Here is a 25,559-nt window from a genome sequence, read left to right as displayed (position 1 = left end):
GAAATGGTGACACTTGTTCAAGGAGGGATATGTAGTAAGCAGTTCGGGAAGGCTGTACCTTCCTGGTACCTCAGCCAAAGGAAAAGGGCAACATGCAATCTGGAGTTTAGAATAAAAACCGGAGCCGAGAGACACCCCCCTCCCCCACGGGTGTATGTCCCAGTGGACTCTCCCCCTTTGTTTTAATAAAGTTGCAGGACTTCTATGTATCCTTTGACTTTTCCTAGTGTGGCTTCTCTGCACAGTCCCCATCCATTTCCACCCCCATTCCATCCTCTCCTGTCCATTCCCAGCCCACCCCATTCCCCACAAAAGCCCGTCCCGCGCTGGGACCAGCACATGGCAGTGGATCCCACCAGAGCGCGTGAGGAGCGTGGGATCAGCCGCTCCTGATCAACACCAACAGCGTTTACTGGGCCCAGGCAGTGACTCCAGAACAGCCTTTTTCCAGGGAAATCCTCTCCACCACACGAGTCTCGTTCCTGGCCCGTATCAGGCTGTCAGGGCAAGGCCCAGCTCAGCCCACACTGCAATCCCAAACCCAGATCCTTTCCTGCACACTTTTCCACAGGATCAGTTAGTTCACATTCCCATTGCCCCATCCTTCTCCTTTCCTCCCAGGACACAAATAGCCCCTCTCACACACCATCATTACCACTCACCCATCACAAGGAATTCTGGTTCAAGGCACGAAAAACATGGATTCACTTTAGTTTTTCTTTAGTTGATAGGCTCCAAACCTACAGTGATTGCTACGGATCTTGGGAATGGGGCCCTGGAGCCTAAGTGGCAGAGCCAGCTGGGCCCTTCTACAGGAGGAAATGTCAGGTTTTTTAGGTTCCCTGAGGTTGATCTGGTTGCCGTCATCAAGCCCCAAGTATAAAAAAAGGGAGCAGATCATTGCCATTAGAAACATGGAAACATCCCAAATCTTACTCCTGGGACATGCTGGATTTTTGCTTTCACTGGCAAAAAATAAATTTTCAAAAATGAGAATTTGGCTCACTCTTTGCTCATCCAGGTTTGCTTGGGGACGGGCTTTGTCTCTTTGCTGCTGAAAGCCAAAGGGAGATTTGGAAAGAGCGATGTGATCCCTGTGGGATTTAGGGATGTTTGGGATGGTCAATCAGTGGGATGGGCCAGGGGATGGATGGGGTCCCAGAACCTGTGCTGGATCAGGCACAAGAACAGGAGTTTGATGGAAAAGGGGTTTTCCCATGTTTTTCTAATGGAGAAATGCAGCACAATCCCTTTCCCTGGAATACCCGGCCTGGAGGTGCCGCATCCCTCAGGCCTTGTATCTGCCCAGGTGCTCTCGGGCAATGATCACCCGCTGGATCTGTGCCGTGCCCTCGTAGATCTGCAGGGAAAACCAGAGACAGGTGAGCCAGCAGCTGGGAAAGGTGTTTGACCAGAGTTTGCACACCTGTGACCCCTCCCTGTGCCTGCAAGGGGCAGGAAGAGGGACAACTTGGAAAAATGATGGTGACAATGACCCGTAATAGGCAATAACCCATACAGGGGTTCAGTGCAGGAGGGATTCAGAGATTCCCCAGGTATCCAAACACCTGTGTGTGCCCAGCACAGGAGAGATCCAGGGATCCCCCAGGCAAAGCCCAGGGCAGCTCCAGGACAGCAGAATTTGGGGATTTCAGTGTTTCACCTCCCAATCCTGCCTGAAGTTGCTTTGGCAAATCACTCCAATACCTGCAAAGCCAGTTTCTCTGCAGTCACAAAATCAGGATAATATTCTCCAAACTGCACAAAGTTTCTCCAGGTAAAGCTGCTGGAATTATAAGGTCCAACCCCTTTCCCAAGTTCTTGCAGGGATGCAGTGGAACAGGAAAAACGCCCAAAAATTTCACACAAAATCAGAGTAATTTGAACAATTTCAAAACCTCAGCATGCCTGGCCATGCATTGACGATGGAGCTGTGTGATAGAGGATCTTGGTGGAAAAAAACCCCCTAAAACGGGAAAAGAGCCCAATTCTGACAAAGTCTCATAGATTGTTCTTGTTTAGTTCCTCTCTGAGGACTGAAATCAGGACTGAATCAGGACTGAGAACTTTTCAATTCCAAACATCTGCTTTCTGTCCTTGGAGAGGAAAAAATTCCTGGCTGGTGAGAACAGCTGGAATTTTAAAGTCAGCTGTAAAAGGAATGTCAACCACCTGAAATCTCAGCTGCTGTGGTCACTTGCTGACAGGTCAGGGCCCATGTGTGTTCCCTGAGACCTGTTTGGATCAGTTCCAGGCAGTCATGGTTAATGTTGGAAAGAGGGAAAAGGTGAAGGTCACTGGGTTTTCTAAGGAAATTAATTCATTCCTGCTGAATAACTAACTTGAACCAGCAGAGGAATTCTGGCATGGGATAATTTCTTGGCAATAACACTGCAGAAAAAGCCCTGGGGATTAGGGGTGTCTGTGGGCTGAAAACAAGGAAATATGACCATGTTTTGTTCTTTTGGAAAAGAAACCAATAAATAAATATCTGAAGAAGTGAATCACCATGGGCTGTGCCCTGTGGCTGTTTCTGCAGCACACAGAGGGTAACTAATGCTAATTAACTAGCCCATGTGCCTCAATGCTGGTGACATCTCAGCCAAAGCACCTGCCCAGTGAGTGGTAAGTTGAGAACTTCCCTGATTTAACGACTTTCGGTCTCCAAATCTTTTTAGCCTTTTTAGTCTATCCCAATTGCAATTAATCAGCAATTAATTACTTTGTATTGAGTGTCCGCATTGCCATGAAGAACCCTTGGCTCTGTCCCACTCACCTGGTAGATTTTGGCATCCCTCATGAGCTTCTCCACAGGATACTCTGTGTTGAAGCCATTGCCCCCAAAGATCTGCACAGCGTCTGTGGCCACCTGGTTGGCGACGTCCCCGGCGAAGGCCTTGGCGATGGAGGCGTAGAAGGTGTTGCGGCGGCCGGCATCCACCTCCCAGGCTGCTCGCTGGTACCCCATCCGGGCCAGCTCCACCTTCATGGCCATCTCCGCCAGCAGGAATGCCACAGCCTGGTGCTGGGAGAGTGGAGACCACCGGGTGAGCCTCAGAGGGCTGTGACACCACTGGGGAAGGAGCCTTCTGCTTAGGATTGTGATAGAGGAATACGATTCGTGCTAGCGACTGTAACTATGTCGATGTTTTAGAAAATACTTGTTAAAAAGTAATAGATGAAAAGGATATGTAGTTAGTGTCACAAAACAGATGTTTTCAGATGTTCGTGAGAAAATAGGAGACAGGATGTAGCTTGAGATAAGCAAAATCCCAAAATGGAATAGGCCTCGGGATAATTAAAGAATCAGCCTTGAAATGGACAAAATTGGGATGATTCCAGGTGTCTTGGAAATAATAAAGCTTATTTTTGGAATGTAATGCTGGCTTCTATAACACAAGACTTGGGGCGCATGTGCAACCTTGTTGCACGTGTTGTTCAAAGGACAGTGAAGATTATGAGAAGCCTTCATCGGGTGCGAGCACCAAAAGCCAAAGAAAACCCCTTAGAAACAAACGGAGCATGCACTGTGCAGTATGGTGATGTAGATTTCAAGAATCAAAAATAGGAAGAGATTTATGGGAAAATATTGATGAATATGTATTAGCACACAGTATATAAGTTGTATTTGGACTCTTTTGCCTTTGTGAGGCAGGGTGAAAAGCTCTCCCCGTACCCCAATCAATCGGTTTTACTTATGCTTTATCCAAACCACTGCCAATTTTTTTGTATCTGCTCGATTATATTATTTTATATAAAGTTGCTGCTCAATTAAAATTGCTGCTAAATTCAACTTTGTTGTTTGTTGAATTAGACATATAGAATTTCATTCATAACAGGATCATGCAATCGCTGGGGTTGGACAAGACCATTAAGATCACCAAGGCCAAGTCTCACCCTGGCACCATCAGGGTCATGACTAAAATGTGTCCCCAAGTGCCACAAGGACAGGGACTCCACCAGAGCCAGGCCTTTCTGGGAATAAATCTTCCCTAATATATAATTTTATCTTCATTTCTTAATTTGCAAAGTCAGTGCCCTTGGGAAGCTGTGTTCAAGGAGTTCAATGGAATTGGGATCTATGTTAGATCAGACGTTCCCATGTGTAACTCCATAGAAGAGGTTTTACAGCAAATTCTATGAGGCAGAAAGAAGTTTGGTAAGAGTATCCATGTTTACCCCTGAAAGAATTTTCTACCAAGGTCAGTGACATAGAAACCAAGAAAGAAAGAAAGCTAAATAAAAGAAACCTGCAACTGTCTATTCCAATAAGCACTTTTTTTTGTCTTTCCTGACCAATGAGTAAAGTGTAAACTTAGGAGTTTTGTAAGAATGTATAAAAAGCATGCATGCTATAACAAAAACAGGTTTGAAGCCTTCTGAAAATTGAGTGTGCTTGCTTTGTACTGTGACCATCTCAACTACGACACAAACGCACCTCCACGATGGGCTTCCCAAAGGTTTTCCTCTCCAGCGCGTACCTCGTGGCCTCGTCGAGCGCTCGCCTGGCCAGCCCCACAGCCCCCGCTGCCACCTGGGTGGGCACAGTGCGGGATGAGCAGCAGAAATTCCTGTTTGCTTTGGGAACAGCCCATTCCTGGCACTCACCGGGGGCCTGGTCTTGTCAAAGGCGCCCATGGCGATCTTGAAGCCAGCGCCCTCCGCGATCAGCACGTTCTCCTTGGGGACCCGCACGTCCTCGAAGACGATCCCGCGTGTGTCCGAGCAGCGCTGGCCCATGTTCAGCTCCTGGAAGAGGGAGGTGCCATGGAATCAGATTCTTCCCAGATACAATCAACTCCATCCTTTAGTTCACTTAAAGAATAAAGGAAGCTTTTTTACCTTAAAAAAACACTTCTGTTTTAGCTAAAATTCACCAGAGAAACAAGAAATAACAGTTTGGGCTCCCCAGCCCAGTAAGTCCCTGACCTGTCACACCTGAGCAAGTCACTGCCTCCATGTGGGAGATCAGTTCTGAGGCTGGAATCCCTCCTTTCACCCTTTCTGGTTCAATTTATCCTCTGGAGGATTCAATTCTACATATAATTCAATTCTATCCTCTCAAGTGGGAGAGAAAACAGTCAAGAACCCACTTCCCACAGCTGCAAGACGCAGCTGTGCTGCCAAAAGACAAATTCATAAATAAATCAGGTTTTCAGGTTCCAAATATAAGCAAAGAGAGAGAAAACCAGGGCCTCCATGGTGCCTTACTTGGGCAGGAACAGCTGAAATTGCAGCAAACCGGGTGATTTTTGGGGAAGTTCTGCCAACACCTTCACTCCCCCTGGACATCCTTGGCAATTCCATGTTCTCAAAGGTTCTTTTGCAGCTGGGCAAAATTATCTGCTTTAGGTCCTTCTGAGTAATTCTTTATCTGAATTCATACAATTATAATTCTATTGTCATTATATCTAATTATATATATTGCATATAATTATATAATTATATGTAACATAATATGCATATATAACTTCATAAATATATATATGTAAACATAATTATTAAATGTGTCTTATGAACAGTTTCTGGGCACTGAGAGAATTCCAATATACTTGTCCATGAGCCCTGACAGGGTTCAGCCATTTTCCTTTCATGGCAATTCATGGTGCTATTGGTTCAGGAAAGAGCAAGAATTCCTGATGATTACCTTCCTGCCAACCTGGATCCCAGGGCTGTTGGCCTCCAAAATGAAGCCCGTGAAGGCTTTGCTGGCTGGGGCCCGGGGGTCAGGATCAGTGCGGGCCAGCAGGAAGTACCTGGGAGGACAGAGATGGGGGTTCAGCTCATCCCCAACATCAGACACTTCATGGCAAAAATGCTGAGTGGTTTTGTCCGTACAAGAAATCAAGTGGTAAGGTAGCAACCCTTTTTAATCAGCCCTTCAAAAAAGAGAAAACAAATGAGGGGGAAGCAGTACAAGAATGTCAGTGCTGTCTGGACATCTCTTCCTGCAATATCAAGGTTTAATGAAATTCCCTCAGGTAAACCTGCAAAGCTTCTCCAGCTTTTCCATGTGTTGTCTCAATATACCACCCAGCCTCCCAAACAGCCCAATTCCCAGCACATCTCTAAGGATTATTGTACAGGGAATGCAGCATTGTGTGCAAGGCCTTTTCCTCTCAATTGAAAATTGAGAGGAAAATTTTATTCTTCCCAGTATCACTTGTAAATGAAGTTTTTGTGTCAGTAATTGCTGTAAATCCCATTTAGGGGGGTCAGGAATGTGCTGGGAGAGTCTCTGTGATGGTTCTGCCTCAGGCAAGAAGTTAAACAGTGAGAAATCCCAACTTTCATAGATAAATGTATGAAGTTTTTCCTCTTGAACTGAGAAGTGTTTGAGTGTTGGGGTGGGGTGAGTGTAAGCCCCGAGGAAGGGTCTGTGCTGCCCTCCCCAGACCCTGCAGCACAGCCTGGGCTCTGGGACTCCTCGGAAATGTATTACTTTAAGATAATTAAATCCCAGAGTTTTTCTGTTTTCTCTGTGAGTGGGAGGCGTTCCCAGCTGAGTCAGAAGCAGCTGATCCCTGTCTGGGAGCCAGGTCAGGGCTCGGTAACCTGAGCACTTTGGAGTTGACTCTGAGTCTGTTCCAAAGGGAAAGCGGAGGGAGCTGCATCTGGTTTCAGCCCAAAGGAGCGGCATTCTGCCCGGAGCTGCGGCATCATCGAGCTCTGCTGTCCTTGGCCTGTTCCCCCTTTGGGCACCCCCAGCACTGGGGCTGCTGGTGCCTCCTCCCGCTGAACTGGTGACACACTGGAACATCCTTAAAGAAACACCAGTACAGACCAGTATGCCCACAAAAGGAACGCACCAGTTGGCCTTCCCTCCGTTGGTGATCCACATCTTCTGCCCGTTGATGACGTACTCATCCCCTTTCCGCTCCGCCCGGGTTTTGATCCCGGCCACGTCCGAGCCCGCGCCCGGCTCTGTCACACAGTAAGCCTGGAAGAAAAACCCCCGGATCCCAAAGGATATACATTCTGGGTTTGGGAAACCACAAAATCATTGTGGAATGTGGGCAATGACCAGCTCCGGTCACACAAATGTGAGAGGCTCATCTGTCCTTAATTAATTACTGAAGTAATGGGATTTCCTGATCAAACACACATCAGGGCTTCCTCTGTCATTAATTAATTAATCAATAGGATTCCCTGGTCACACTCACACACATCAGGGGCTCCTCTGTCATCCTGCCCAAGTATTTTTTCTTCTGCTGCTCATTCCCAGCGATGATCACAGGCATTTGCTGGAAGAGGATGTTCAGGACATTAACCCACCACCTCAAGGGCTCAGAGCCCAGTTTGGAGGACCCAGAGCCCAGTCTGAGGGCCCCACCCCCACTTCCAGATGGGTGCAGGACTCACCCCCAGGGAATTGGCCTCGATGGCTGTCTGCACCCCAGTGCATCCATATGCCAGCTCCTCTGTGATCAGACATGCCTCGAAGGTGCCCAGCCCCAGCCCACCTGTGGGGGGACAGGAGGGGACTCAGGGGGGTCTCAAGTACAGAATATTAATGATTTGCAAGCATTTATTATCCCAAACATCTCCCATGCACACCAAGTTCCATCAGATGATATCCCTTGGAAACGCCTTGCAAAACAGCATGCTGCTAGATTGATATTTTTGTTATTTTGTTTCTTTGCATTGAGATCAGATGATTTAAAAATCCCATTTCACCATTCTCAGGGGGGTTAATTTTGTGCTCAAGGTGGGACAAGTGGCATAAAATGGCCAGAAGGTGCCACCAGGATCTGTCACTGCTTTACATCTGAGCATTCCCTGGGGAGCTCTTGGGAGGTGGAAAAGGGCTACATGGGCTCTGATGTCTCTCAAAACTATTAATTATATCCCTCAAATCCCTTTTTCCAGAGGCAGGGATTAATGCAGCAGACACAATTTTACCCAATAAATTTGAATCACTTCTTCCTTTTCCTGTCTCTTTTCCCCTTTTGAATTTCATTTGAACACTTGGTTCCATGACCTTCGCCCATAACTCTTCACACCAGCCACAACTTTTCCACACCCACTATCAAAACCTCCTTTTCCAGGCTATATATTAAATCCCTCCACCCAGAGGAAGGATCAAAGCAAACCCTGTATTCCTGACATGGGGATCATAACAACTGGGATCATGGGAGAAAATCTGGCCATAAGTTACCACACCAGAACCTAATTCCTGGATTCCTGATCCCATCCAGCCTGGTCACAGCCACGTGTGCCAGCCTGCCCACAGATTGCTTTGGGATTACTCCTGTGTGCAGCAGGTGATTTTAAATGTAATCCACTATTTCACACCACAATCTCCTCCAAGGCCTTTTCTTTGGTTTATTTTAGGGATTAAAAGGGATCACACTCACCACAGCTCTCTGGGATGTGTGTATTCATCAGCCCAAGCTCCCAGGCCCGTTTAATCAGTGGCACGGGATACTGAAACGAAAAATCACAGTTGATTATCACAGGTAAAATTTCAAATTCTGGGTTTAGAGAAAAATCTGGTTTTTTCTCCTGTGAGATGGATTTACCTCCCCAGTCCTGTCATACTCTGCTGCAACAGGAATTATCTCCTCCAGAGCAAATTTCCGGGCAGTAGCTTGGAATTCCTTCTGTTCATCTGTCAATTCTGTTGAAAAAATAAGGCAACACAGTAATAAAGAAACTCAATTTCCTCCTTCCCTCTGAACCCCCCTGAGCTCTGAGAAATGCCCATGACAGCATTAATTAAAAAAATATTCAAAAACTACTGGAAACGGAGCAGAAAGTGCCAGGTGATAAAATGTCTTTACCAAAAACATCTGTCACGCATCTGCTGCTGCCCCAGAGGATTTGCTGTAATAGCTCAGGTGTGGAGAAATTTCTGTTGCATCCCTAGACCCACTATGTTCCCCTGGTGCTGCTCACAGTTATTCTAATGGTTTAAAAGCCAACAGGGCATCATTGCTCAATGCTGTGGCCATTTGTGCAATAAAAAAAGCTCAAGACAGTTACAAAAAAGAAGAAAGTCTCTGAAATATCACCCCCTGCCCTGGTTGTCCTGAGCTGGAGAAAAAAAAGGGCTTTTGGTTTTCAAATATTTTTAATAAAAGGAATAGAAATCTATTCCAAATAAACACCTGTCTTGGAAATTCCTCCTGAACTGCAGTACTGTCGCTTGGGGTCTTTGGTTGGTTGTTTTGTTGGGGTTTGTGGTGGGGGTTTTTTGGTCTGTTTATTTTGGTTCTTTCTTTGCTTTTTCCCCCCTGCACTGCCATCTGTCCCCCCCGTTCGCTCCCTTTCCAGCCCTGCCACACTCACCAAAGCTGAAGCCGTTCCCAGGTTTGCTCAGCTGCACGTTTTGGGCAGGTTTGCTGGAGCGCGACCTCCAGCCGGGCCAAGCCAGGGTCCGGAGCAGCTGCAGCAGGAAAGGACAACGGGAATGAGGGAATATCCAGACCAGAACGAGGGCCCTGTGCTAAAGGTGCCAGTGCAGCCTCACAGCACGGCAAGGGACACAGGCTGTGACAGGTGGCACACAGGGAAAAAAGGTATTGTCAGAGAACACTGAAAATATCTGTAAAGCCAAAAAGTGAACTTCGGGGAGAGCTGGGATCAAGCACGGAATGCCGAGCTACTGAGTCAGCGTGTGTGCACAGCCTGGGGGTGTCCACAAGGTAAAGTTTTATCTGTGGGGTTTTCCCAAGATGCAAGTGTTGCAAAACCATCCTTTCTCACCCGTGTTTTCCCCTTTTTGCCTCAGTTTTTTTACCAAACTGCTCCACAGGTGTGTAAGGAAAACAACACCACACCAGGAAACAACCCTCCCAAGTGTTTCAGACATTGTTTGAAGTATAACTGACAAAAAGATGAGGGAGAAAAAAGACAGGGTATTGTAATCATGGGGGTTTTGTTTGGCTTTGGTTTGGGTTTGGTTTTGCTGGTTTTCTTTTCTTAAGGATGATCCAGTCCTACACAGCATTTCCACCAAAAAGTTTACGAAAAACTAGGAAAAGCCCAGAATTCTCAACAAGGCTAAAGGTGACACACCCCCCCAAAGGAGCCACCAAGTTTGTGTTTGATATATTCAGTCTCGTGATTCTCCTGCCCCCAGGGCTGGGCGAGGTCAAGAGCACCACTGAGATGACTCTGGGCACATCAACACCCCTGCACAGCTGAAGGTGAGGGCTGGGCAGGGGGATCTCCCCAGGGGAAACACAGCGTGGCAAGAGACCAAAGTCCATTCACAGGGATGAGGCACTGGAGCAGTGAGGGTGCCCCACGCTGGGAATATTCCCAGTCAGGTGGGATAGGACTCGGAGCAAGCTGGTCCAGCTCCTCCAAGTGGTCAGTGGGGTGGGACTGGTGGTCTCTTAGGTCCCTTCCCACCCAAACCAGTCTGGGACTCTGACTCTGTATAAGTGTTTGGGCAAGCACTTGCTCACTCCATCAGCCTCGCTGTCCACTCCACGCTCAGACGCAGCTCCTCGTGCCTTCCACCTGCTCTGACCCCACTGAACCTCAAATCCCGGTGCCAGGAATATTGTCCATTAGATCCCGTGCCCTCGGGCACAGTTGCCCCCTCCGCTCCCGCTGTCACTTGAGGCAGGTGGCCACGTCCCAGCGGGAGACACTGGAGGGCATTGGAGGAACACTGGATGGACGCGGCAGAGCCAGCGCCCTTCACCTTTCCCCTAATTCACGAATGACGAGGAGAACTGGAAGTGCCGACGCAGTTCCCGGGGAGGGCGACCGATGGATCCCGATAAAAGGAATGTTCCCAGTTTCCAACGGCACGGGCACCGACCCCCGGGGGAGCAGCGGGCAGCGATTCCCGGGGGAGGAACGGAGCGGCGCAGGACGGGCAGCGCGCACCGACCCCCATTCGGGACCCCCGGGATTGAGGCTGCCAGCGCCGCCCCGGCCCCAGCACGACCCCGGCCGCGTCCCTCCTCCCCTGATTCCCTCCGTGTCCCCCGTGTCCCCCGTGTCCCGCTCACCCGGCGGGCGCTGAGCGCGGACATCGCGGCGGCGGCTCCGGCGGCGGGGCACGGGGCGGAGCGGAGCGCGGCGGTCGCACCGCCCCGCGCCCCCCGGAACAGCGCGGAGACCGCCCCGGACGAGGCGGTGCCGCCGGACAGAGCGGTCCGAGGTGTCCTCCGCGCCCCTTACCCTCCTCTGACCTGTTTTGTCGGGATTACAGGGAGTCGGCTGCTTTGATTTGCCTGGGAATAACTTTTTGCCGTGTGAAATTTCCTCGCGATGCGTCCGGGTCTCGCTCGCGGGTTTCTCACTGAGAGTTTGGGTTAATGTGGCAGAAACGGGTCCCTGACTTGGCCAGATACTTTTTGGCATAAACCAGCAGGTTAAAAAAAACTGATCGTGGTCTCACACAGGCTTTGCTCCGACCGCGGCTGGCTTTTCACTCCGGTATTGGTGGAATGGCGCGTCCAGAGACGGGAACAGAGCCGGGGCAGGGGCTGGCGCACCAGGAGCGGCTGAGGAAGCGGGGCGGGGGGCTCAGCCTGGAGAAAGGAGACCTAGGGGGGACCTTCTGGCTCTGCACAACTCCCTGACAGGAGGGGGCAGCTAGGAAGTGGTCTGGCTCTGCTCCCACAGAACAAGGGACAGAACAAGGGGAAACGTACTCAAGCTGCATCAGGGGAGTTTTAGGTTGGACATCAGGAAGAATTCCTTCATTCAAAGTGTTGTCAGGCCTTGGAAGAGGATGCCCAGGGAGGTGGTGGAGTCCCCATCCATGGAGATGTCCAAGGAATGACTGGACATGGCACTCAGTGCTCTGGCTGAGTGACAAAGCAGCATTTGGTCAAAGGTTGGACTCACTGATCTTGGAGGTCTTTTCCAACATTAGGGATTTGAAGATTCTATAACTTTTTCTCCCTGTAGTTAAGTAAAAGTTAATTTGTAACTTTATGTTTTTCCAATGTTTAATTAAGAGTTTTACGTGTTCTTCCTGTTTTAAATTCAGTCTTAAATCCACAGGGTGTGTGAGTTTGGGGCTGTTAAACATTCCCTGTCCAGCACTGCAGGTTCTGCTCCACAGGTCACATTCCTGACTGCAACTGGGAGTTCAACTCCTGAGCAGCCCAACTTCTGTCCATGGATTATTTATCCCTTACTTGTACAGTTCCTGCACACCTCAATACTCCTCAGGTGATTTATCACCACAACAGCCCCTGGATGCAGAGACATTTCTCCATCACATTTAAGAGAAAGGTTCACGTGGGTTTTCCAATGAGCAGCACAGATTTCACTGGGTTTCACTAACCAGGATCACACACCCCAGAATCACAGAGGCAGGTAGGGAGCTTCTGTATCCCTATGGAAAGGTAGTGGCATAGGTAATATCTGCTCTCCTGGTCACAGACAGCTGCAGCTGCTTCAGGTGCTTGAACATCTGTAGGGACAACCCCACCCAGTGTGTTCCTGCTTCAGGGAGCGATTTCAGGAAAATATGGGCAAATTGAGATGCTTTTTCCAGGTGCCTTCTAGACCAGTATCGATAACCTTTCTGGAAGGAATGAGCTCCTGAGATTTGTGACCCAGGTAGAAGCTGGTGCAGGGGGGTTTTGAGACAGTCCAGGTGCAGAAAGCATTAATGTGGCTGGAAGAGGGAATGCAGGTCCCAGTATGGATAAGGGATCACACTGACAGGGTCAGTGCTGGTCCTGCTGTAGGGGACGACACTCTTGGGATGGGCGCTAATCCCATTGTGGATAAGGGATCATGGTCACAGGATAGATGCTGGTTCCAGGATCAGGGATGGGACACTTGCATGAGGTGGATGTTGATCCTGGGATAAGGGATTGTGGTCATGGGGGAGACACTGCTGTGGGATGGAGGTCCTGTGCAGGGGAGCTGTGAGTGACTGCCTTGCTGGCAGCAGGTGTGTGTCTGTCTGTCCTGTGCATGTCTATGTGTCTGCATGGCTTGGAGACACCTGCTCACCAAGGCAGGTTGAAACTGCTGAGGGAGAGACTGCAGCCATACTGCGCTGGATTTACTGGCAGCTCTGGACATCCGCTCTGCAGCTCCCTCACCTCCACCTGGGTGCTTGGACCCAGCTCCTGTGGGGCAGCATCATCCCCCCTTCTCACCTGTGACACAGATAAAAACTGGTGTGTAAAAGAGCTGGGACTGTGATCCCAGCACCAAAATAAAGCTACACCTGCTTTTAATATAGGAATTGGTGTTAGAAAGCTTTTCCCTATGGATTGGTCACAGCAGTGCTGAGGAACAGGGAGACCACGGCCAAGTGAGGGAGGCACCTAGAAAAGCCTGCGTGCCCACAGGGGATCCTTACCACGAGCCTGGAGAGCTGCAGGTAAGAAAAAGATGAAAACTAAAGATCTAATGGAGTGCTTGGGCATGGATTCACAGCACACTGTTCTTCCCCACGTACTCATGCTGGGGGTCCCGAGCAAACACCCGCCATCGCTGGAGCGGAAGGGAGAGGAGATGGGACGGGCGGGGGACGAGGCAGATGGAGGCGGATGAGGGCGGGTCCCTGCGGCAGCTCGTCCCGCCCCGGCGCGGCCGGATGTTCCTTGGAGCGGAGCGGGCGGCGGCAGCGGGCGCGTGGTGCGGGCCTGGCCCGGGGCAGGTGGGGAATGGCGGGGCTGTGGAAGGGCCGGTACGGCGGGCGCGGTGCCGTGTTCCAGTAAAGGCCTCAGGAAATGAAAATGAGTTTGAGGAGCTTTGGTGGTCTTTGATGGTTTCTCACTGCTCCTCAGCCATCCTTCACTTTAATGTCTCTTGTGTGTGGCCTTCTTGGGTTGGGGGATTTGGAACTGAGCCGTTTTGTGTGAGGGAGGATGGGTGTTCACTGTCTCTGACCAATAGTTGTGGCACAAACTGGTAACCTCTCCTCCAACCCTTTGGCTGGTGGCAGTGTGTGCAAACCTCAGGGAATTGGGTCTGTGGGCCATGGCCTCCACCACGGCAAACCCACCCTGGTCTAATTTTCAGGAAAGCTGCTGGGTTTGGTTTTCTGGGGGATGCTTGATTATCTCTGAGCCTTGTTTCCTTCTCTCTAGACCTGAGATAATTAAACAACACTGTGCCCTTTATGTATCTCAGGTTCCCTTAGGTGGCTGAAGTCACAGTCCAACGTTGCCCTCAGGAGGCATCCAGAGGGAGGGGTGGGCTTCAGTGGTTGCAGCATCTTTACACAGTTCAGCCATAAAGGGCAAAAAATCCTTCCTTGCAACCTTTGGGTCCTTGACCGCAATGTTTCTGTTTCTGAGAGATGGGAAGATTGGGGGATGGGGTCTAGAATTACTCTGAGGCCCAGCAAGCCCCCGATCCCCCCTGCAGTGGAGCTTTTCCCACTTATGGGATCAAGTTCTCATGGCAGTCTTTGATCCACCTTGAGGAGCGGGCTCCTCGTTGGGATCTGCCCCATTGCCAGGTGGGCTGAGTTGTGGGTCTTGTGCCTAGGGGAGACTCTCACCTGGCCTGAATTCGATGGTGTGGCAGTTTGTGTCCAGGTTCGTGTGGGAATGTTGTCTCATTGTGTCCCTGAGCCCCCGTGTGCTGTCAGAGCTGTGCAGGTTGAGCGTGTGCAGCTGGACTGGTGCAGCTGCAGGTGGGAGTGTGCAGGAGGGAAGTGGCACCTCTGCTGAGCCTGGCCCTAAAGCTGGAATGTTTTGTGCTTCTTGCAGGTGTGTGGTTGAGCCTGGGACGTTCCGGCCAGCCCAGATATATGATCCAGCATTTTGGAGAGTTCCCATGGCTGCCGGTCGGAGTGGTGTGTTTCAGGTGAGGTTTGGGGGGACTCAGGTGCTGGCAAGGTTCCGGGGCTTTGGATGTGCAGTGAGATCTGCATCACAAGGGAAGGTGTTGCTGGGGGTGTGCTCCCATGGATTATTATGACAGCCAGGTGGGAATGCCCAGATATCTCCCCAGGGAAGGGCTTGAGGACGTGGCAATTTTGACACTGTCTCCCAACAGACTCTGGATCTGTTGCATGACATTGCATCCCATCCAGTGGTCTGGTGAAGGCCTCAGGAAATGCAAATGAGTCTGAGGAGCTTTAGGGGCCATTGATGGTTTCTAGCCCCTCCTCAGCTGCTCTTCATGTGAATGTCTCATGTTTATAGCCTGCCTGGGTTGGGGGATTTACAACTGAGCTCTTTTGTGAAAGGGAGTTTGGGTGTTCACTGCCTCTGACCACAAGTTTTGGCACACACTGAAATCCTCTCCTCCAACTCTTTGGCTGGTGGCAGTGTGTGCAAACGTCAGGGGATTGGGTCTGTGGGCCATGGCCTCCACCATGCCAAACCCACCCTGAGCTGATTTTCAGGACAGCTGCTGTGTTTGGTTTTCTGGGGGATGCTTGATTATCTCTCAGTCTTGTTTCCTTCTCTCTAGACCTGAGATAATTAAACAACACTGTCCCCTTTCTGTATCTCAGGTTCCCTTAGGCGGCTTAAGTCACGGCTCAAAGTTTTCCTCAGGAGGCATGTGCAGGGAGGGGCGGGCTTCCTGGTCGCCACGGGGATGAGCGCTGGCATGTATTATCTGAGCGGAGCTGATGTCTCTGACCGCTTTAGCTCTAGAATTACTGTGAGGCCCGGCAAGCCCCCTTCCCTCTGGCTGTGGAGCTTTTCCTACTTATGGGATTGATTGCTCAGGCCAGACTTTGACCGAGCTTGAGAAGAGGGGTCCCGGTTGGGATCTGCCCCATTGCCAGGTGGACTGAGCAGTGGGTTTTGTGCCTAGGAGGGGCTCTCACGTGGCCTGAATTCCATGGTTTGGCAGTTTGTGTCCAGTTGATTGTTTCGTTGCGTCCCTGAGCCCCCGTGTGCTGGCAGAGCTGCGCGGGTTCAGCATGTGCAGCTTGGTGTGGGAAGATCGGAACAGGTGGTCGGAAGATTACACGCTGTACGGAAAGATAGGATCCCCACTTTGTTTGTTACGCAAGCAGATGGAAGTGATGTAACCCCAGGCTATATAATGCTGCCCAACTCAGAAATAAATGCCATTTTACCATCCACCACATTGGTGTCTGTGAGTAATTGGCCCGAGCAGTTTGAGGTGGCTGCCGTGCCGTTGCCGAGCCAGGTCGTCACGCCTCGGCAGAGGCAACAAGTGGTACCGAAACCCAGGAAACGCAGGGAACGGGACTCGCGTGGACGAGTGAACGGCGGCCGGAGCGGCGGGACCAGCCCAGCAGGGAGGATGCTCCCGGACCAGCGAGAGGAATGGAAGCCCTCGCAAAGTTCATATCACAATTACATAAGCAATGGGGAATTAATTGCAGGCCTAAAGAATTCATTTCTGTCGTTACTAGTCCTTTGCAAATAGGTGTAATTGACCACCTGGTGGTTATACTCCACTCGGACGTGTGGGACAGGTGCACTAAAGTCTTGGCAGAGGACACCATGTCCTCTGGTAGTGGAAAATATCTTAAATCATGGGGTAAAGTCGTGCAGGCTTTGCGAACTGCTCTACAAGAGCAGGAAACTTGGAAGGCCGCCCAAGACTGCTTGCTTGCCAACCCCAAACTGGGGGTTGGCGCAACAATACAGACCTTGGTTGGCAACCTTCTGACCGAGCCTAGCAGCTCACAAGAGCAGAGCGATCTCCTGTCACTGCCATGCCCGTCTAGCCCTATTCCTGAGTCCCTGCCCGTGGAGCAGCAAAATCTTTGTGGGACGACTTACTTGACGAGGTCAGAAATGTTGCCGTTAACTTAGAACTAGGGGAGGCGTGGGACAGACCCCCACCGTATGCCCCACAAAATGGTGCCAGGCAGCGGACCGAAGGGCGGGGCCCAGATGCTACGGGTGGGCAGAAAAGGGGGCCGTGAAGTGCAGCGAGTGAGTATGAGCGGGAGCGGGAGGAGGTTCGAGAAAAGGGGGATAGCGGGAGTGATCATGGAGGGGTGGAGATTGTGAATAAAGGCAATAAGCCCAATCAGGACACGCGCAGCAAGACATGCCTTTATATGGTTAGGCCTTCAGAAAGTAGGGGGCGAAGTGACTGTAGTGGGAGGGAATAGCTTACCCATTGTGAGAAGAAGCGTAGACTGAGCTCTACAAAAAGGTCCTGGAGTCCGGAACTGTCCAGTCAGTTAATTTCCGCCTCTGAGTCAGACACCAGCTGGGATGAGTGGTCGTACAGCCGGTCCACCACCGATTCAGATTCAGAATATTAGAGAGTTAATGCAAGTAAAACTAGAAGCGATAACTCCTGCACCGGCAAGAAGGGGGCAAGCGAGGGGTACTCCACTCACGGACTGGAAAAAGATACAAATCGCTTGTGCTGACTGTGCCTTGCTTGCCACCTTGGCATTCCCGGTTCGCATCACAGACGGAGGGCAAAGGGCCTACACGCCCGTGAATCCCAAAGATGTGTAGGTGGTCGTTAAAGCGGTTGCAGATAAAGGAATCAACTCCGCCATGGTCTCCACCCTTGTGGACAGTGTCTTTGGAAATGAAGATATGCTCCCGTTTGACATAAAACAAATGTGCAGAATGATTTTTGATGGAGTGGTAATGATCGTTTTCAAACAGGAGTGGGAGGATAATTGCACGAAGCAGCTAGCCCAGGTAACCAGCGCAGACCACCCACTACGTGGCTCCAGTCTGCAGCAACGAATGGGCACCGACCCGGCAATGATTACACCTCAGGCACAAGCTCAGAACCTACAGGCCCCTGAAGTTGTGGTGACCACTCGCGCAGCCAGAGAAGCCATCCGTACAGCCTGCAGAGTAGTCGCCAAACCAGCGCCATGGTCTACCATAAAGCGAGCCGAGAGCGAAAGTTTCACCCAATTTGGGGACTGCCTCCAGGCAACGATCGATTCCTCGGCTCTGCCCACGGAAGCGAAAGTCCCAGTCGTACAGTAATGCCTACGTCAACAATGCAATTCAGCTACCAAAGAAATTTTACGCTCACTGCCAGCCGGAGTGAGCCTCGTGACCATGATCAAACACGTCGTGAAAGAGGAACACCTAACCCCAATTCAGGCAGCTGTTTGTACAGCGATAGCCAATGTAATGGCATGTTTCAAATGCGGTCGGCCGGGCCACGTTGCGTCGAATTGCCCCCAAGCGGATGACCCGCAATTTTCACGTCAAAATTGACCCAGAGGACCGTGTTGGGCCTGCAGAAAAAAGGGACACTTCGCAAAGGATCGCAGATCTAAGGCGCAGGGAAATGGGAGAGGGAGGGGGCAGCGGCCCGTGTGCAGCCCCCTCCCACTTGGGATGTGAAGCGGCCCAGCTATGCCCTCCTTGGATGGAACGGGGGGCTACCGAATTTGCCACCCTCCCAAATAGCAGCCGGTTCTGCTACCTACCCAACGACTCAATTAAATTCGGGAACAGCCTTGAATGAACAAGTACCGCTCCCAGGAAATGAGACCCCTGGGTGGCCCTAGCCGTAGAATGCAATAACCCTCCCACAGTGTGGGGAAGTTGCTGCCTTTACAATGTTCCTCTTCACATGTTCCCCCAGAATTCCCCTTCAGACAACATCATCATCTACATCCCTTTTCTGATCGATACTGGAGCAGACGTTATGGTTATCCCAGAAACAAACTGGCCTTCACGTTGGAAATTGGAAGAAGCTCCCCCGGTAGGCGGAGTCGGAGGATCGTCCCGAGACTGAGAGAGTGCCCAACTAATAGCCATAACGCTCCATATGGAGAAAGGACCTGGAAAAACCATTGCCCTCTTCCCATATGTCATGTCAGGAGTTTTTTGCTGGGAAGCCTTTGCTGGGAAGAGATGCCCTAGCTCAGATAAAAGTCAGGGTGACAAATTCAGCCTGAGGGCCACTGCCACAGCCACCCTTTCCAATCAAGCTGGCATGGAAGTCCCATGACCCAGTGTGGGTCGAGCAGTGACCCTTGTCAGAGCCTCGAATAACTGCCCTTCTTGAGTTACTTGACCGTCAGTTGCAACAAGGTCACATAGAGCCCTCCACCAGTTCCTGGAACACCCCGGTCTGCGTGATTCCCAAAAGAAGCAGTGAAGGCTATCGGCTCCTTCATGATTTGCGTGAAGTAAACAAGAAAATTCAGCCGATGGGCCTGTCCAAATGCTGCTGCCCACAAACTCCATGATACCAGAAGGACAGCCTTGCGCAGTGCTTGACATTAAAGACTGTTTTTTCTCAATACCGCTGCATGAGGAAGACAAAGAGCGGTTTGCCTTCTCCGTTGTGTTCCCGAACGGCCAGCGTCCCAACCTGCGCTTTCAGTGGACAGTGTTACCCCAAGGTGTGGTCAACTCCCCCACTATCTGCCAAATCACAGTAGATCGAGCATTGATATCGGTCCAAGGTGAAGACCCCACCGCTACCATCATCCAGTATATGGATGACATCTTGATTGCTGCGCCATCAGCAGGTCAAGTAGACCGATTAGTGTCTTCTGTTTCACAAACCTTGCAGGCAAATGGGTTCGAAATTGCAGACGCCAAAATAAAAAAGGGGCCCTGCGTGACCTTTTTAGGAGTGCAAATCACGGGCTCCTATGTAACCCCTCCACAAATAAAAATCCATAGGAACATTAAGATGCTCCATGATGCACAACACAGCTGATCCCACAGCTGGTGGGATCTCTGCAATGGCTCCAAAACATTGTGGTAATTCCCCCCGAAATCATGTCCCTGCTATATCTTCTTTTGCAAGGGAAGCAGCCATGGGAGAAAAAGTCTCTAACCCCAGAGGCAATAAGCTCGCTTGATTTTATTGAACGCCAGATGTCCTTGGGCTCACTCTCGAGATGGAATCCAGGCGTACCGCTCGATCTGTACGTCCACTTCACAGAAGGAGGGGGGGTAGAAGTGCTAGCTCAAGGAACTACTGATGAAGCTAGGCCCCTACAATGGGTAGTTTTGGGAAAGCCGCTACGCACATTCTTCCCGGGGGTTGAGTGTCTCGGCAACCTCATCATGAAAGGTAGAAAACTCCTCCTGAGTCACTTAGGCGTTGAGCCTGTTAGAATACATCTACCTTTCGCAAGCAGCTTCCCACTCTATCAACAGCAATGTCAGAACACCTGGCCTTAGCTCTCCTTGGGTTTGCCGATGAGCTCTGATACGCCGCAAAACCTCCGTGGACCAAGCTGCTAAGAGTCATAGACATTGACCTCCCACAGAAAGTGGTGGACCGACCTTTGCCAGGACCGACTGTTTTTACCGACGCATCCTCAGCGACTTTGACAGCAGCGGTGGTATGGCAAGCTGAAGGACAATGGCGCTGCATTAAAATGACCGATCATGCACTCTCAGTCCAGCAACTAGAAGCGGCGGCCCTAGTACTGGCATGCGAGCTGTTCACAACAGAGCATCTTAACGTGGTGACTGACTCGATGTTTATTGCTAAGCTCAGCCTAGCCATGTCTAGGCCTGGCGTGTCAACATCCGCCACGGCGGCGAAAATTGAAGAAGCGCTTTATTCCCGAGAAGGCACCATATTGGTTATTCATATCAACAGCCATGACCCGATTAAAGGCTTTTTTCAAATCGGCAATGATAAAGTGGACGCTGCAGCAAAGGGGCTATGGACACTTAAGAGACACCCATCAGCTACACGAAACACTTCACACTGGGGCCAATGCATTAGCAAAGAAGTGCGGAATCCCTATCGCTGACGTGAAACATGTTGTAGCTACCTGCCCACATTGCCAGAAGACCCCACTATGGTTCAGTGGAGTCAATCCTAGAGGCCTTAAAGCCTCTGAGGTGTGGCAAACGGATTTCACCCTTTGCCAACTGTTGAAGCCTCGAGCCTGGTAATGGTAACCATAGATACATACAGTGGAGTGACTGTAGCCACACAACAGTCCAAAACTAATTCCAAGGCAACTATCCAGCATTGGTTAACAGCTATGGCGTGGCTCGGTGTCCCGAACCAAATTCAAACAGACAATGGCCCAGACTTCGTCTCTAAGTCTGTCCAAGCGTTTGTTTCCAAGTGGAACATCACTCTGGTACATGGCATTCCGTACAATGGCACAGGGCAGGCTATAGTCGAGTGAGCGAATCAGACCTTAAAAAACAAGTTAGAGGTATTAAAGGAGGGCTTCACCAATGCTATTCCCCCAGGAGACCAGGCGGGTCTGCTAGCTACTGCAATGCTAGCATTAAACCAGTTCTCTAGAGGTGATGAGACAAAAAGCCCAGCCCAGAAACATTGGGCCACCCAAGCTTTAGAAGAAGGCCTACCGGTCGTTATTAGGAATGAGCTCGGAGAGTGGGAACAAGGGTGGAAGATAGTCCTAATGGGGCAGGGGTATGCCGCAGTTAAAAAAGACAATAGAATTAAGTGGTGTCCGCTCAAGTCCATTAAGCCAGAGCTGCAGAATTGAGCTAATGAGAGCCGTGAGTTTCTTTTTGCAGGACTGGATCTGCGGTCATCCTCGTAACCCATATGCCCGCGCGGCGGAAGAAGATGAAATGCCCTGGCGGCACCCAGGACTCCTAGAGCCAAAGAACAACAACGAGCCATCAGACGGCCCAATAGCACCTGAGGGCCCCGTACGGGTGAAGGTGAAATGGCAATGGTACCTTTGTATTATTCTGTTGTTAGGGCTTGTTGGCGCAAGTGACGCTGAGCATTACCCTCATCAGCCATTCAGGTGGGTCCTGCGTCACCTTTCCAGCGATAAAGCAATCAAAGAAACTGTAGTGCCAGGCAGCCCGTCTTTTGAATTCAAGCTGAGGGACATAGTCCCCTCACAGATGGGGTTTCCCAATTTCGGAGAGTCGTCACTGTATCAGACCTATTGGTGCCCCGCCTCTAACCCAGGCAAAAGCTATTGTAATTACCCAGGGTACGGCTACTGTGGATACTGGGGGTGCGAAACCATTGTGACAAGCGACAGATGGCAGCCACAGCAGCCTGACAAATTCCTACAAGTTAACTATGCTCCTGACGGCTGTCGTGAACCTAAATTTGCAAGGGACGGGCTGATATACATACCCCGAGATGGAATTAAACATACCTGCAGAAGCTATACAATGACTATCCAGCAGCCAATGCACGAAAGTTGGGCTACTGGTAAAGTTTGGTCAGTGTTCGTCCGCGCCTTTCGCGACTATTGGGTGAACATCCAAATCATTAGACTCCCACAGGTGACGCCCATCTCCCTCGGACCTAGCCCAATCCTTGCAGGAAACAGGGCCAGAGAAAGAACCACAGCTACTGTTAAACCCACGCATAGGACACACGCACCTAACCCCACCTCTACACCACTCATCCTTTCAGTGCCCAAGCCAGCCTCTTATGACCCATTTTTTAGCATGCTAAATGCTACCTTTTTGTCCCTGAACCAATCAAATCCGGATCTCACTGAGTCATGCTGGCTGTGTTATGACTCAAAACCCCCCTTTTATGAGGGCGTTGCCTTGAATGTCTCTTTCAACTACTCAGCATTACAAAATCCACCCCAGTGTAGGTGGGATACCCCCCGAAGAGGGATCACTTTGAGTCAGATTACAGGTCGAGGCAAATGTTTGGGTAACGCGACTGTAGCTAGACAAAAAGGCATCGTTTGTGATGAATTCCCACAGCCCCAAAGCTCGGACAAATGGGCGATCCCATCTGGGCCAGCGATGTGGGTATGCCAGCAATCTGGGGTCAGCCCATGTGTGTACCTTGATCACTTTAATTTTTCCGTTGACTTTTGTGTCCAAGTTCTTATTGTCCCTAGGGTCCTATATCATCAAGAGGAAGAAATGTATCTTCTGTCCGATGAGCCTCGCCAGCTCCACAAAAGGGAAGTAATGACCAGTATCACCTTTGCAGTGCTCCTCGGTTTGGGGGCTGCCGGCACAGGTACAGGCGTTTTGGCCCTTACAACCCAGCGTCAAGGACTTTCCCAGCTGCAGGCAACCGTAGACGAGGACTTGCAAAGAAGTGAGGAATCCATCTCCCTTTTAGAAAAATCCCTCTCTTCTCTTTCAGAGGTCGTCTTGCAGAACAGACGAGGCTTGGACCTCTTGCTCATGCAACAGGGAGGTTTGTGTGTGGCCCTGAGAGAGGAATGCTGTTTTTATGCAGACCATAGGGGAGTCGTACGGGACTCAATGGCCGAACTGAGAGAAAGACTGGCCTCAAGGAAGAAAGAGAGGGAAAGCCAATAGGGATGGTTTGAGTCATGGTTCAACCAATCCCCGTGGCTAACCACCCTTATCTCCACTCTCATAGGCCCTTGTATTACGATACTTTTGGCATTAATCTTCAGACCCTGTATTTTAAACAAGTTGGTGTTGTTTCTTAGAAATCGTTCAGACTCAATTAACATCATACTAATTGAGCGCCGATAACTGCGTTGAGCAAAGCTTTTCTGAACAGTTAACACTGATATAAAAGTTTAATAGCTTACGTTTTAGTAGCTTAATAACTTACAGTTTAATAGCGTTGGATTAACAATATTTACTTTATAGATGTTACTGCGTTTGGTTATGCATAGAGAAGGGGGGAAGTGTGGGAAGATAGGGACAGGCGGTCGGAAGATTACGCGCTGTATGGAAAGTTAGGATCCCCCCGCCTTTGCAAGCAGACAGAAGTGATGTAACCCCAGGCTATGTAATGCCGTGCAACTCAGAAATAAATGCCATTTTACTGTCCACCACATTGGTGTCTGTGAGTAATTGGCCCGAGCAGTCTGAGGTGGCTGCCGTGCCGTTCCCGAACCAGGTTGTCACGCCTCGGCAGAGGCAACAGAGGAGGAGGAGGAGGAGGAGGAGGAGGCAGTTGTCGGGCCCGGGATGAGTGCTGGCATGTATTATCTGAGCGGAGCTGATGTCTCTAACCGCTTCAGCTCTAGAATTACTCTGAGGCCCAGCAAGCCCCCGTTCCGGATGTCGAGCTTTTCCCACTTGTGAGATCGAGTGCTCATGACAGACTTTGACTGAGCTTGAGGAGAGGGGTCCTGGTTGGGATCTTCCCCATTGCCAGGTGGGCTGAGTTGTGGGTTTTGTTCCCAGGAGGAGCTCTCACCTGTCTCAAAGTCCAAGGTGTGGGAGTGTGTGTCCATGTTCGTGTGGGAATGTTGTCTCATTGCGTTCGTGAGGCCCCGTGTGCTGGCAGAGCTGTGCAGGTTGAGCGTGTGCAGCTGGGCTGGTGCAGCTGCAGGTGGGAGTGTGCAGGAGGGAAGTGGCACCTCTGCTGAGCCTGGCCCTAAAGCTGGAATGTTTTGTGCTTCTTGCAGATGTCCGGTTGAGCCTGGGATGTTCTGGCCTGCCCAGATGTATGATCCAGCATTTTGGAGAGTCCCCATGGCAGGGGGTCGCAGTGGTGTGTGTCAGGTGAGTTTTGGGGTGACTCAGGTGCTGGTGAGGTCCCTGGGCTTTGGATGCATGGTCAGATTCTACAGCACCTAGATGGTGTTGCTGGGGGTTTGCTCCAGTGAATTATTATTCATTACAGCCAGGTGGGAATGCCCATATAACTCCCCAGCAAAGGGATTGAGGGAGGTGGCGAGTTTGGTACCATGTCTCCCAATAGACTCTGGATTTTTGCATGACATTGCAGCACATGCAGTGTTCCAGTAAAGGCCTCAGGAAATGAAAATGGGTTTGAGGAGCTTTGGTGGTCTTTGATGGTTTCTCACTGCTCCTCAGCCATCCTTCACATTAATGTCTCTAGTGTGTGGCCTGCTTGGGTTGTGGGATTTGGAACTGAGCTGTTTTGTGTAATGGAGGATGGGTGCTTACTGCCTCTGACCAGAAGTTTTGGCACACACCGAAATCCTCTCCTCCAACCCTTTGGCTGGTGGCAGTGTGTGCAAACGTCAGGGGATTGGGTCTGCATGGTGACAGATTAGGTGGAAAATATCACTGCTCCATGAATCCCAAGGGCATCCCTTTGGGCCTCTCCATCTAGTCGTCTTGGTGGTGAGGATCCCCCCATGAATCCAATGGATTATTATTCATGAGAGGTGGGAATGCCCAGGTCGAGGGAGGGGTGGCAAGTTTGACACAGTGTCTCCCAACAGGCACTGGATCTGTTGCATTACCTTGCTACACATCCAGTGCTGTGGTAAAGGCCTCAGGAAATGAAAGTCTGAGGAGCTTTGGAGGTCTTTGATGGTTCCTTGCCCCTCCTCAGCTGCCCTTCATGTGAATGTCCCATGTGAGTGGCCTGCCTAGGGTAGAGGTTTTACAACTGAGCCATTTTGTGTAAGGGAGTTTGGGTGTTCACTGCCTCTGACCAGCAGTTGTGGCACACACCGAAATCCTCTCCTCCAGCCCTTTGGCTGGTGGCAGTGTGTGCAAACGTCAGGGGATTGGGTCTGTGGGCCATGGCCTCCACCATGCCAAACCCACCCTGAGCTGATTTTCAGGACAGCTGCTGTGTTTGGCTTTCTGGGGTTACTTGGTTGTCTCTCAGCCTTGTTTCCTTCTCTCTAGACCTGAGATAATTGAAAAAAAATCTCCCCGAAATGTATCTCGGGTTCCATTAGGCAGCCTAAGTCACGGCCCAAAGTTGCCCTCAGGAGGCATCCAGAGGGAGGGGTGGGCTTCAGTGGTTGCAGCTTCTTTACACAGTTCAGCCATAAAGGGCAAAATATACTTCGTAGCGAAGTTTGAGCCGTTGACCGCAAT

The 25,559-nt window shown here is 50.5% G+C and overlaps 1 protein-coding gene and 1 non-coding gene across 3 annotated transcripts; one reads left to right on the top strand and one right to left on the bottom strand.

Moving 5' to 3' along the window:
- Positions 1–703: 703 nt before the first annotated feature.
- Positions 704–11,099, bottom strand: LOC121334888 (medium-chain specific acyl-CoA dehydrogenase, mitochondrial). Of its 2 annotated transcripts, none has more exons than XM_041402401.1 (12): positions 10,971–11,099; positions 9,292–9,388; positions 8,523–8,620; positions 8,358–8,427; positions 7,363–7,463; positions 7,164–7,244; positions 6,810–6,940; positions 5,648–5,756; positions 4,609–4,749; positions 4,439–4,534; positions 2,777–3,073; positions 704–1,360 (listed from the first exon to the last, which is right to left on the bottom strand). In XM_041402401.1, exons 1-12 carry the CDS (start codon positions 10,992–10,994, stop codon positions 1,289–1,291), a joined length of 1,317 nt encoding a protein of 438 aa, XP_041258335.1. In that variant the 5' UTR covers positions 10,995–11,099; the 3' UTR covers positions 704–1,288. The 2 variants fall into 2 exon arrangements, with proteins under 2 accessions (XP_041258335.1, XP_041258336.1); XM_041402402.1 differs by having other exon boundaries at positions 2,777–3,025; positions 10,971–11,096.
- Positions 11,100–23,712: 12,613 nt separating this feature from the next.
- On the top strand, positions 23,713–23,796 carry LOC121334906. Its single transcript, XR_005952497.1, has one exon. It is a non-coding gene; the product is annotated as a small nucleolar RNA SNORD45 (small nucleolar RNA).
- Positions 23,797–25,559: the final 1,763 nt, after the last annotated feature.

This window comes from Onychostruthus taczanowskii, unplaced genomic scaffold (genome assembly GCF_017590055.1).
Source record: "Onychostruthus taczanowskii isolate IOZ18803 unplaced genomic scaffold, ASM1759005v1 scaffold199, whole genome shotgun sequence".
Classification (NCBI taxonomy): Eukaryota; Metazoa; Chordata; class Aves; order Passeriformes; family Passeridae; genus Onychostruthus; species Onychostruthus taczanowskii.
Note: the sequence above shows the minus strand (reverse complement) of the source record. Positions and strands in the feature narration are given on the sequence as shown.

Excerpts from the sequence above, each read along its gene's own strand:
- LOC121334888 (XM_041402401.1), bottom strand. The coding sequence starts at position 10,994 with ATGTCCGCGCTCAGCGCCCGCCGG. Across the intron at positions 9,389-10,970 it reads CCGCGCTCAGCGCCCGCCGG|CTGCTCCGGACCCTGGCTTG; the intron begins GTGAGCGGGACA and ends TTCCTGCTGCAG. Across the intron at positions 7,245-7,362 it reads TCGAGGCCAATTCCCTGGGG|CAAATGCCTGTGATCATCGC; the intron begins GTGAGTCCTGCA and ends ATCCTCTTCCAG.